We start from the raw sequence: 13,897 nt of genomic DNA on the forward strand, positions 1-13,897 counted from the left end.
TTTTGCTAGGTACTTGCTCTCGGCTGTTGCCATTGTCGCGGCTGTCCGGACTAGGTGAGGGCAGCGTGTGGAAGGAGGGCGGACCTGGTTGGGAAAATTGAACTGTTTATTGGAGCAGTGTTTGCAGGGCAATGCATGATGCAGCTTCCTGGTCCCAATTAGTCTGTGATGATATTATGGCGTGCTGGCTGTTGGGGATCTCGTGTCTATTGTTCTATCATGACTGACTAGTACAGCAATTCATGTAACTGAGCGGTGGTCCCACTGAGTTATAGCTCCTGTTAATTGTGCAAGACGGGTGTGAGAGTGTTATACAGTGCTGTGCCTATGTCGACAGCCGTGTTGAAGACGACAAGGTTGCGTATAGGGAGAGCGTGCACTGGTTTCTTCCACGCTAGTCCGGGCCTGCTATCTTCCTGGTAGTTAGGTCGCTAGTCACACCCAGACAGATGAGAGCAGACCGCGGGTATGACTCTTGCCTCTACGTGTGGCTGTTATATTCACCAATTATCTGAACGGAACTGTTTACTCAGGGAAGTCCGCTACCTCACTGGTTTCTGGTCTGTTCGCATTCTTCTCGTTGGTGACCGGTCTAGAATCAGGATTTATCTGCTGCCGTACCTCGCGCATTCGCCTAGTCTGGATGGCTAATTGAGCTAGTGTCATAGTCCTGGATTTTCTCTCTTGCTATGGTTTCCACTCTTTCATCAAGGCTTGTGCATGCCCTACCTTCTGTGTGTTTTGAACGCGTGACTCTCGGAGTGACCTTTCCCAGGTGAGCATTGTAGGTAGTTGGACTGCAAAATACGCATGCATTTACCAATTGTTTGTTTGGCACTCCCTTATATGACACTCAACATAGTGATTTGCTTGGAGCATGTGAGCCTTACTGTTGTGGATTTTTAATATGCGCACCTTATTGCTCAGCATGTTTGTTTCTACTGGCAATGAGAAGTAACGATTCTCTGCATCCCTTACGAAGTTCTTTACTTTTTCCAAATGTGTGGTTTTGACAGAAAGTGTGTTTGGTTATCACCCTGTCCGAGAGTCTCTTTTACGCGCTGTTATGCTGTTCTGTCTAATATACCCACCATCCTTGCGCATTACAGGGCCTTCAGAGCTGACCTAGTTTTTTTACAACAAACCATATTATGTGGGGATATGATTTATTTGACTATTTATTATCTGTGTGACTCAGCACCATGTCTCTCCTCTGAAGCTCAGACTGCTGTTCGTCCTCTTGATGCTTTCTTTCTCCCGTATTGAGTACCCACGGTCCCTTTCAGTTGCTGTTGTCTTACTCTTTGACGCGATCTGAGTTTAATATCATGCGACGATAGCATAAATTGTACTGGCTTTGTCTCCAGCTTTATGATCTTGTTATTGCACAGATGCACTGGCGATTCTTCGCCTTCGGTTTCCCTGAACTGTCCTCCTCTCTAAGAATTGCACAGAGCTTGTCATTATTATAAGTTGTGCACCCCTGCCATCGCTTACTCAGCGTGGGATCTGCCACTGCCTAGTGGTTGCTGTGTCACGGTTATGTTATGTTTGATGGTCCCACGAGGCATAGATCTTCATGGCTAATGTTGTGGTATGTGCTTCCTTTCCATTGTTCAGTACTTCACAGACTCGATCTCTCTGGCCCGTGTGTACTTCATATTCAAGATCTGATGGCCCGGTGAATGTGATGTGATAGTCAAAGGTCTGTGGTGTCTGTTCCCTCTGCACAGCTGTTTAAACTGCGCCAGAACCATTTGCACAGGTGCAATCGAGTTTGCTCCAGTAAATGGTATCCAAAATCGTCACCCTTTTGCTACCACCCCACTCCCCCCCTGCCACCAAGCGACCCAGCCCTGAGGTTGACTCATTTCAAGTTGCACAGTAATCCCTCAGGTGAAAGGTGATCAGTAATGTACAATAAAACGGCCAATTTCTGAGGCCTAACACTATAGTTCTTTGTTCACTCCCCTCCGATGGAAACTGAGTAGATAAGACCCTGAGGGCCAGCGTGCTGTAGTGCATGAGAGCATCTGTCTATCCTACCCCTGTTGTGAGAACAGGGAAGATAGGTGGGGTGTTACCTGAGTATTGATCTGCTGGAAAGCCTGGCAATGTACGGTTAATCCCTCGCTGAACAATATAGCATTTCAGACAAGGGCAAGACAGCTCTCTAGCTTCATTCAAGAAGCCAGTAAATTCTTATGTCTGAAACTTTCAGAGAAACAATTCAGTCTGAGCCAACACCCAGCGTGTGGGAAATTTCTGTCCAAATGCATATATAATTGGCCAGACTTGATAAACAAGTTGAAATCAGTTCTCTTGATGGAGTGTCAGATCAGCTGTAAAATGGCGTGCCAGCAACCAACCTACAATGACCAATCCATGTGAATCCCATTCAGACTAAAGCGTCTTTGCTAACAAAAGTACTATGTGCGAGGAGTTGCACTGGCCAAATACTGATTGATGTAAATAATTTTCTTCTTATTGTTTATATTCAGACTTACAATGAAATTGATTGCAACTATCTTGTGTATGTAAGACTCATTCAATATAATGCTCTGATCTACTTTCTCATATGATATCAGTAGATTTAGACTTCGAAGGACCATATCATCTAGTGATCTTCTGTATGAGACAAACCATAACAATTCAACCATGTTACCGCCTGTATTGGCTCCGTTAATCGTGTTGACTTGTGGCCTGTCAACACTACGATTTCACATCAAGTGAAAGGAGGAGAGAAGGCACTGCAATGATTACGCTTGACATTCTAGCCCCATCCCAAGAGCAGAATTGTCCATGCTCGACCATTACAGAGCAGATGATTATCCAGCTTCCTCCTTTGAAGGAGTTTCCATAACCTCCCAAGGCGCCTGTCCCATTGTCCTCCTCTTCTTGCAGTTAGAAAGTTTTTCCTGAGATTTAGTCTAAATCTACTGTGCTGTAGTTTGAACTCAGAGCTTCTTGTCCTGCCCTCTGTGGCAAGAGACAACAACTTTTCTCCAGCTTTTTTATGGCAGCTTTTCATGTATTTGAGGACTACTACCATGCCCCCACTTAATCTCCTCTTTTCCAAACTAAACATGCCTCGTTCCCGAAGACTGTTGGCATGTCCCTCCTTCAATCTTCTATATTGCAAAGTAAAAATACCCAGTTCCTTCAGTCTTTTCTCTTATAGCTTCTGTTCTGTTCCTTGGATCATCTTTGTCTCTCACCTCTGGATTCTTTTCAGTTTCTCTTTATACCCTCAGTGTAAACTATTTGGTCCTTATTTTCAGCTGGAATTGCCTAGCTTCATCTTCCAGCCCTTGGATCTTGCTTTGCCTTTCTCTGCTAGATTAAAGACCCCAATATTACTATTTAAGATAAATAAATAAAGCTCTTTAAGTCTCTCTCACACTCTGTCATTTTCTTCAGCCCTGAATCATTTATGTGGCTTTTTGCTCCACTCACTTCAATTTTTCAACATCCTATTTGAAATGTGTACCCCTGGACTGGACACAGTCAGTTTCACCAATGCCATGTGCAGAGGTAAAATCCTTCCCCTCCTCCAACTCACCAACCCCCTGTTTATGCATCCAAGGATCTCATCACTCCTTTTGGCCACAGCATTGCACTGGCCACAATGATTAGGTTATCCACAGTGAGCCCTAAATCATTTTCACAGTCCCTGCCCTCCATAATACAGTGCCCTCGTCTATGGGTCTTGCCTGTATTCCCTGTTCCAAGAAGATCACTTTGCATCTGACTGTATTAAAATATTTTGTCTGCATGGCCCAGCTCACCAAACACTCTAGATCAATCGGTGTGCTGCCCTGGCCACTTCATTGTAACCGCTCTGCCGATATTTGGATTATGAGCAAATTTTATCAGCAGTTATTTTATATTTGTTTCCAGATCATTGGTGAAAATATTGAACAACATTGGGCCAACAAGTGATCCCTGCAGAACCCCACTGGAAGCAGCTGCATTTGCTGACAACATCCCATTGTCAGCTGCTTTCTGAGGTCTGTCAGGTGGCCAGATTTTATGTATGTGCTACTGAGATAGTAGAGAATTCATTTTTTATCTGAGTGTTTTCCCTTACTTAGTCAAATATCTCAGAGAAATCAAAGTCTATCACATCTGCACAGTTCCCTTGATCTACCAAATATGTACTCTAAAGAATGAAATCAGGTTTATATGACAAGACAACTTCTCCATAAACCATGTTATTGATAAGCATTAATTATATCACTAGACTTTTTCTGAAGTAATCCCATGTCAACTTTTCCATTTTTTCATAAAATTTCAATTGTTTAAAGCTTTCCCTTTATAATAGTTATTTTTTATAGTTACACATTTCAACAGTGCTGTGCTGTATTTGCAGTTTTGGGTGTTGTGTTTGGCTCCGTTGCTGCCTGATTTTGCACTTCTCGGTGCCAAATGAGACTTGCTTGATTCAGTTTTGTAACTCTGGTGTTATAATTCTAGGTGTTCATGTAGGATGCTATCTGATGTTCTCCTTGATCTGCTATGAGCCGAACGATCAAAGTGTTCATCACCTCAGTGTATGAGGCCATATGCTTCTTTCCAAGTGCAGAACAAAAATATATATGAAATATATCTCACCTTTTCTGACAGACTACAAGTTTTCGTTCTCCCTAGAATTTTGCCTAACCTTTCTCAGGATTTCCTGTTGTGTAAACTGCTTATAAAATCCAATACTATTTTCCCTGATTCTTTAGATGCCTTTATCAATCATAACTTCCAATTTTCTAGTTTCTTGCTGTCGTATACTTCTGATTCCCCCTTTTATTATATTTTTTGATTACTATGCTTTTCCCACCCACAAATAGCGCCTCACCACTGGCACTATGAAGTTTTCAGCAAATATGTGCATCAGTGAGATGACTGTTGTATCATGCTCTTTAGCTATAATCAAATATCAGAGGGTTAGTCGTGTTAGTGTGGATCTTAGAAAGCGACAAAGAATCCTGTTGGCACCCTTTACAGCTAACAGATGTATTGGAGTTGAGCGTTTCAAGGGCGAGTACCTCTTTTCAGATCATGTAGTGAAATTTTCCAGAAGCCAGGTATTAATGATGCAGCAAGTCACTAGAGAAAACAAAGGTAGTTCATTCAGGAGATGAGCCAGTTTGGCTGTATGTACATGGCGTGGGCATTTCTGCGCCCATTAGGAGACGTTACATTGGTGGCGTGCGGGTCAGAATAACGTGTGCATTTGTAGCCTCATCTTTGGTTAGGTGCCGTTCTATGGTGTTGCTTGTGTAGATATGTGCACAGGTAGCTTTGCATCGAAAGTTTGTCTGAGCTAGCATCACCGAGCGACACCATACAGACTTAACCAGATTCCTCACATACCACTTTTACTTCGCCTTGCACGGTTCCACCAATGTACCAGTCATCTATTGTGCCGAAGGAAATGCCGCCTCTCTCTTGATACATCAGCCAACTGGCTCTCCTCGTTGATACTAACTTTGTTTATCTCTAGACTGATCCTGCTTAAATATACCTTGCCTGGAAATTGTCCACTACTGCATCTGAACAAGTGGGTTTCATCACTGAATGCTTATACTCCAACATCTTGTTAATCATAAGGTCCCACAGGACTCTCTGTTCCTTTTTAATAGTTAACATTTTAAACACAGCTAAACTTCCTAGTGTCCAGTTTATATCCATTTGTTCTTGTGTCCACATTGGTACTAAGCTTAAATAATTCCTCTCCCTCCCTAATATTAATCCCTCTGATCTATTTATAAAGAACAATCATATCCCCCCTCAGCCTTCTTTTGGTTAGGCTAAACAAGCCAAGCTTTTTGAATCTCCTTCCATATGACAGGTTTTTCATTCCTCAGATCATCCTAGTTGCACTTCTCCGTACGTGTTCCACTTTGAATTCATCCTTCTTAAACATGGGAGACCAGAACTGCACACAGTACTCCAGATGAAGTCTCACCAGTGCCTTGTATAACGGTACTAATGTCTCCTTACCTCTACTGGAAATGCCTCGCCTGATGCATCCGAAGACTGCACTAGCTTTTTTTATGGCCGCATCACATTGGCAGCTCATAGTCATCCTGTGATCAACCAATACTCAGAGTTCCTTTCCCTCCTCTGTTAATTCCAGCTGATGAGTCCCCAGCTTATAACAAAAATTCTTGTTATTAATCCCTAAATGCATGACTTTGCACTTTTCACGTACACAGCAAAATTTTATAACTTCACATACAATGACCATGTTAAAGATGGAAAGAAGGAACAGGAGGACCCAGAGGCGGATTGAGAAAACAGACCCATTTATTGCAGTACTTGTTCCCCTTGACCCAACTGTTGAGTAAGCCCAGGGTTAATCACATGACACTCTTTTATCTAAGCTATTATGTAAATACACACATTTGTAAAACAGCCTCACACCCTTCTTTAGTGATATCAACGCCCAAATAATGAATGGCAATAGCCATATCGCGCATATAATTATACCTGCCCATGTTTACTGTTCATAGCGTTAAACACGTTTCTTTACAACAATTGTAAGTACAAGTTTCCTTAAACAGCAATTGATGGGGGGGAGGGAGGGAGGAAGGAACCATGACTCTGAACACATTTAGGTAGCTGGGGAAAAGAAGGGAGAGGAGAGGTACCATTACTTCACACAGAAGATATTGTTTAGACAACGACATTGCTTATGCGGCTGCAACACTTCTCTATCCTTAACAAGCAAGAAAGAGGGCAAAAGTGGCAAACTTTAGCTATCACCTGATATGGACTCAGGCAGTATGCACTGCTTTGATTATTCAGAAAAATACATTTTAAAGACTCATTTGTGCACCAAAGTTCGGATAACAAAGAACTCCCGGCCCACACCCATTGCAGGAATCCTGTCTGATACAGGCCCCCAGGAGGGAGGGACAAAGGAGAGCTGAAAGCTAAAGAAATAAGGCAGATAAAGGTCTCTGCCCTCAGGAATTGGTAGGCGAGGGTCAGGGCACAGCCTTACCTGCCTGCCTCACAGCTCTGCTCCCAAGTCTCAGCTATTTGTGTGGGGCTTCCTGGCTTCCCTTTCTGCTGCTGAGTGGCCTGTGGGCCCCAGAGCTGGGTCCTCACTGCACTCACTGCAAGCTCCTTTCCAGCCCTACAGTTGTGGGGGGGAGGAGGAGTCAGAGCTGATCCAGTGAGTGATGGAAGAAAGGAAACAGAGAAGTTTTTTCCAATGTGTAAAGTAATGCACGTTGGAAAAAATAACCCCAAATATTAAAAAAGGGTTAGAGAATAAGACGGAGGACATCTTATTGCCCTTATATAAATCCCTGGTACGCCCACATTGTGAACACTGTGGTCTTCTCATCTCAAAAAAGATATACTGGCATTAGAAAATGTTCAGAGGATTAAAGATAAGAGGCATATAAAATCATGAGTGGTGCAGAGAAACTGAATAAGGAAAAGTAATTTACTTGTTCCCATAATATACGAACTAGGGGCCACCAAATGAAATTAATGGGCAGCAGGTTTAAAACAAATAAAAGGAAGTTCTTCTTCACACAGCACACAGTCGACCTGTGGAACTCCTTGCCTGAGGATGCTGTGAAGGCTACAACTAGAACAGAATTTAAAGAGAACTGGATAAATTCATGGTGGTTAAGTCCATTAATGTCTATTAGCCAGGATGCATAAGGAAAGGTGTCCCTAGCCTCTGTTTGTCAGAGGGTGGAGATGGATGGCAGGAGAGAGCTCACTTGATCTTTGCCTGTTAGGTTCACTCCCTCTGGGGCACCTGGCATTGGCCACTGTCAGAAGACAGGATACTGGGCTGGATGGACTTTTGGTCTGACCCAGTGTGGCTGTTCTTATATTTTTAAGTGAGCAGAACCTTGGGGGAATAGGTGGGGCAAGGGGCAGAGCCTTGAGGGAATAGTAAGAGAGGGTGCAGGAGACTCAAGAGTTCAGTTACCAAATATTGAAAGGTGGAAACCCTATGTGTTAATGAACTGTACCCAGACTGATTCCAAAGCTGACAATACACAGTAAGGTCAGGAAAGGGTTTAATATCTCTCTGACTGCCCAGTAAGTGATTCAGGGAAGAGGGCACAGCACCATGTCACCAGCCAGCTCTGCACAGACGTGGTCAAAGAGTTAGGATAAAACTTTAAGTTCGTTTATGAGTAAAGAGCTGGAGCAGCCTGCCCCAGATCTGTTTGGTCCTCACCCCATAGATGATGGGGTTCAGCACGGGGGGCATCAAGTAGTACACATTGGTAATGAGAACATGGAAATGAAGGGGCACATTCTGGTGAAACCGGTAAGAGAGAGAGAAGAAGAGACCTGGGATGTAAAAGACTAAGATAGAACATAGGTGGGAGATGCAGGTCCCCAAAGTCTTGAGACGAGCTTCCTTTGTGGGAAGGGAGAAGATGGCCCTGAAGATCTGAATATAGGACAAAACAATAAAAATCACATCCAGACCCATCACACAGAATAGCACAAAGAGGCCATAGTAACTATTGACACGGATGTCAGCACATGCCAGCTTCACCGAGGCCATGTGGGCACAGTAGGGCTGAGGGATGATGTTGGTTCTGCAATATGGCCACTGCCTCAACAGGAAGGGGTAGGGTAATACGAGCATACTGCCACGCAGCACCACAGCCAGGCAGATCTTAGCCACCACAGGGTTTGTCAGTGTGGTTGCATGTCTCAGGGGATCACAAATGGCCACATAGCGATCGAAAGCATGGCCACAAAGATCCCTGACTCTGTCACTGAGGAGGAGTGAAAGACATAGAGCTGGGTGAGGGAGGCACTGAAACTGATCTCCCTAGTACTGAACCAGAAGATGCTCAGCATTTTGGGCAGGATGGACGTAGACACAACCAGGTCAGTGACAGCCAGCATGCAGAGGAAATAGTACATGGGCTCATGGAGGCTCGGCTCCCTCTTCACAATGAACAGGATGGTGAAGTTCCCCAAGATGGCTATGACGTACATGGTGCAGAAGGGGATGGAGATCCAGACTTGGGCTGTCTGCAGGCCAGGAATGCCCAGCAGGATGAAGGTGGAGAGGTTGGTGAAGTTGGTTGTGTTGGAATCTGACATGTAGCAGGGGAGAAATTCCTGCATGTACCATATGTCTTCTTGACTTTCTTTATGTGCCCAGGGTCTGGGATGATGGTTGCAGGACAAATGCCTGGATGGAGACATAATGTTAATATGAGACACTACTTGCACCACATCTACAGTAGAACCTTAGAGTTACAAACTGACCGATCATTCACAAATCTCATTTAAGATATTATGCAATCAAAGAGCAGCAGAGCCAAAACAAAAACAAGAAAAAAAGGTAAATACAGGACACTTCTGTATTAAATGTAAACAACTAAAATATGAAAGGAACATTTAAAAAAATATTTGAGAAGGTTAGGAAACAATGGAAAAGCTGGTATTGGAGTAGTTAAAAAATAGTCTAGGAATATAATTCATTCAAGTCAGCAACATGGTTTATGGAAAACAAGTCTTGTCAAATACAGCTGATTTTATCCTTTTATGAGATTTCATGTTTGACTGATCAAGGGAACCCCGCAGATGCAATAACATTTGATTTCTCTGAGACATTTGATTTAGTAGGGGAAACTATTCAGATTAAAATATGAACACCATTCAATGTCAGCAGTGCGCACGTAAAAGGAANTGGCAGGACTGAGACTGATTCACCTCCCAACAAATCCTGGTGAGCCCAGATCCAAAAAACCCTTGGATCTTAAAACAAGGAAAAATCAATCAGGTTCTTAAAAGAAGACTTTTAGTTAAAGAAGAAGGGTGAAAGAAAAACCTTGTGAGATTAGCATGCAAGCTACTCTCACAGACAACAGATTCAAAACACAGAGGATGTCCCTCTGGGTAAAACCTTAGTTACACAAAGAAACCCAATTTGATTCCCCCTCTAGGCAAAATGTAGTCACAAAAGAAAATAAACATAATTTAATACATCCCTTTTTTAAACTTCTACGACTTTTAAGAAATGTTTGATGGCTGATTCCTGGATCCTCTACTCCGGCACAAACTTTTCTGAACAGACAAAGACTGATTTCCCTCCTCCCTCTTTGAAAACATCTTGTCCCCCCATTGGTTCCTCTGGTCAGGTGTCAGCTAGGCTAGGTGAACTTCTTAACCCTTTAAAGGTAAAAGAGGAATTAACCCTGGACTGCCTGTTTATGACAGCATTATTGCTCCTTACTGCAATGAAAGCCAGGCTAGAAAGTGCATGCTGTAGGGAGTTCCACATTCACCCAGTAGCTCAGAATCAGAGTGTAGTCAAAATGCAAACCTTTGGCAAGACATGTGCTGGGGGAAACACCCCAACAAGAATAGACCTCAGGGAAAAGACCACAGTGTCATTTAGAGCAGTTCCATGGAAACATATGCTCCTTTGCAACAGTGGCCAAAACAGACAATTTTCGGATACATAAGGAATAGAATAACATACTCTGTACACATGTTGAGTTTTGGTCACCCAGTGTCCATAAAGGATACAGCTGATATAAAAGGGGTTTCTGAGACAGGCTATTGGAATGGCGTAGCCTGTCCTTTGTGGACAGACTGAAAGGTCAAGAACTGTTTAGGAAAGAGTCAAAGAAGGGAGATATGATAGAGGAGAGGACAATAAAGAATTGAAATGATTACACTGAAATGGACAAAGAGAGAAAGTTCCCTACTGGTAATATCTATAAACACTTTGTGCTTCAAAGGGGCTATTTCCAGGAAGCTGAGGCAAATTATAAGCAGAATTGCTTGAGAGGAAAAATTTAGACAGGAAAATGTGAATGAAAATTGGGAGTTCCTTAAGAAGAGTTTATTAAATAGAAGACAGAAATTAGGCGGGGGAAGTAATATATAACAAAAGGGGGAAAGGGAAAATAGATAGGAAACAACACAAATTGGAAGTCATGAAAATTAATGAGGGGCATTAAAATATCATGGAAATATCGATGACTGGTGGAGCTAAGGATCAGAAAAAGGAGGTTATTAAGTATATGAAGTACAAAAAAAACCCTTGAAAACCTTTAGGATGATTCCTACAGGGAGAAAGGAAACTTGTCTATGTTGGAGAAAAGGTAGATGTGTTCAAGAGATAGTTTTGTTCTGGATTTGGAAAAAAGCTCACATTAGAGATGAAATACTTTCCAGTCCATTAGCATCAACTGTTGAACAACAGATTTATGAACTGACCAATCAATCACACATCTCTTTGTGAGCCAGAAATCCACATTCAGGCAGCAGAAAGAAAGAAAGAAAGAAAGAAAGAAAGAAAGAAAGAAAGAAAGAAAGAAAAAGAATCAAACCCAGGACAGGTGTCTGTTAAAAGTAAATTACAAAAAGAAAGGTAATGTTGAGAAAAAAAGCTTTGACAAGATAAGAAATAATGAAAAAGCTGATATACGATTAGTTCAAAAAAAATTTGGAATATAATTAATGCCCGTCAATAATACGATGTATGGATAATCGGTCTTGTCAAATAAATCTGAATTTATCCCTTAATGAAAGTGCGTTTGGCGTATCAAGGGAATCGTGCAGATGCAGTAGACTTTGATTTCTCTGAGGCATTTGATTTTGTAGGGGAAAATAATGAACACTCTACAGTACCAGTGGAGCACACATTAAATGGACTAAAAACTGGCTAACTGACAGATCTAAGAAAGCAGATGTCAATGGCCAATTTGTCTGCGAATGGAGGTTCGGAAAGGATTTAAGAGTCACTGTGGAGCTCCCAGTTTCAGGCTGTGGCCAAAAGGGCTGATGCGATCCCTGGATGTGTAAACAGGTGTTGGTGAGTTGGAGCAGTGGAAAGATTTTACCTCTGTCCATGGCATTAGTGAAAACTGACTCTCCAGACCAGGGATTCACATTTATAAAATAATGTTGAAAAATTGGAGAAGGTGCAGGGAAGAGCCACATAAATAATTGGAAGCTGCAGAAAATGCTGGCTACTGAGATACTTAAGGAGTTTCCTCTATTTATCCTAAATAATCATAACTGGCTCTGTGATCTAGTGGAGAACGGCAGAGCAAGGCTCAATGGCTAAAAGCTGAAGCCACACAAATTCCAGTTGGAAATAAGGGTCAAAAGTTTAGCACTGAGGGTGATTAACTGTTGGAACAAACTGCGAAGGGAAGTGGTGGATTCTCCGACTCCTCATGGCTGCAGACCTAGACTGGATGCTTTTCTGGGAGACCTGCTGGAGGTTTTGTCTACACTTGAATTGCTGCAGTGGCGCTGTCATAGCACTTCAGTTGTAGACACTACTTACACCGATGGCAGGGTGTAATCCATCTCCCTGGGATGTGATAGCAAGGTTAAAGGAAGAATTTGTCCTTCAACCCTACGCTGTCCACATGAGGGTTAGTTTGATATAGCTACATCTCTCAGGGGAGTGGGTTTTTCTTGCTGTTTCAGAAAAGACAAATGCAATGTTGGGTTGTATTAGTGGAGGCATAACGTGCAAGTCTCAGTAAGTGATTGTACGGCTCTACTAAGCTCTGCTTAGGCCACAGTTGGAGTACTGTATCCAGTTTTGGACACTGCCGTATAGAAAGGATGTAGAGACTCTGTAAATCATCCAGAGTAGATTCCGGGCTCTTGGAGCGAGGAGAGACTGGGAGCCAGGATGCCTGGTTTCTGCTGGGAGGGGAATCGGGTTCGTGGAGGGGGCTGGGAGCCAGTCTCTCAAAACTGGGTGACTGGGCAACCAAATGGTAGATGAAATTAAATGTTGATAAATGCAACATAATGCACATTGGAAAGCAGAATCCCAACTATACGTATAAAATGATGGGGTCTAAATTAGCTGTTACCACTGAAGAAAGAGATCTCAGAGGCATTGTGGACAGTTCTCTGAAAACATCCATTCAATGTGGAGCAGCAGTTGAAAAAGTGAACAGAATGCTGGGAATAATTAAGAAAGGGATAGAGAATAGGACAGAAAATATCTCATTGCCTCTATATAAATCCATGGCATGCCCACATCTTGAATACTGCTTACAGATGTGTGTGCCCCATATCAAGATATATTTGAATTGGAAAAGGTTCAGAAAGGGGCAACAAAAATTATTAGGGGTATGGAACGGTTTCTATATGAGAAGAGATTAATAAGACTGAGACTTTTCAGCTTGGAAAAGAGACAATTAAGGGAAGATATGACTGAGGTCTATAAAATCATGACTGGTGTAGAGAAAGTAGATAAGGAAGTGTTGTTTACTACTTCTCATAACACAAGAACTAGGGGTCACCCAATGAAATTAATAGGCAGCAGGCTTCAAACAAACAAACAAAAGGAAATATTTCTTCACTCAATGCACAGTCAGCCTGTGGAACTCCCTGCCTTAGGATGTTGTGAAGGCCAAGATTATAACAGGGTTCAAAAATGAACTAGATAAGTCCACAGGGGATACGTCCATCAATGGCTATTAGCCAGGAGGGTCAGGGATGGTATGCCTAGTCTCTGTTTGCCAGAAGCTGAGAATGAATGACAAGGGATGGATCACTTGATGATTCCCTGTTCTGTTCATTCCCTCTGGGGCACCTGGCATTGGCCACTGTCTGAGGACAGGATACGGGCTAGATGGACCTGTGGTCTGACCCATTATGGCCATTCTTATGTTCTTACGTTAACAACCAGAGCCCTGAAATGCCAGAGGAAGTGACAGTGTCTCTGCATTAATACACAGCTGGCCAGATCTTTAATCAGCTCTTACTCCAAGGGGAATTTTTGCCTTAGCAGGGCCTGAGCATAATATGGGCCACAGCCTAAGAATTTGGCCTTGTACTGTACATCTCTTAAAACCTTTCATCCTGAAGGATCCCCTGTACCACCGAAATGCAGCCACCTCGGGGCTGGGGACAA

At 42.8% G+C, this 13,897-nt stretch overlaps 1 protein-coding gene across 1 annotated transcript; it reads right to left on the minus strand.

The window, feature by feature from the left end:
- Positions 1-8,149: 8,149 nt before the first annotated feature.
- LOC116829597 (olfactory receptor 51E1-like) lies at positions 8,150-9,140 on the minus strand. The gene is given in 2 exon segments (XM_032788489.2): positions 8,150-8,733; positions 8,736-9,140. Coding segments are annotated over 2 exon segments (969 nt in total). The 5' UTR covers positions 9,121-9,140.
- Positions 9,141-13,897: the final 4,757 nt, after the last annotated feature.

This window comes from Chelonoidis abingdonii, chromosome 1, assembly GCF_003597395.2.
Source record: "Chelonoidis abingdonii isolate Lonesome George chromosome 1, CheloAbing_2.0, whole genome shotgun sequence".
Classification (NCBI taxonomy): Eukaryota; Metazoa; Chordata; order Testudines; family Testudinidae; genus Chelonoidis; species Chelonoidis abingdonii.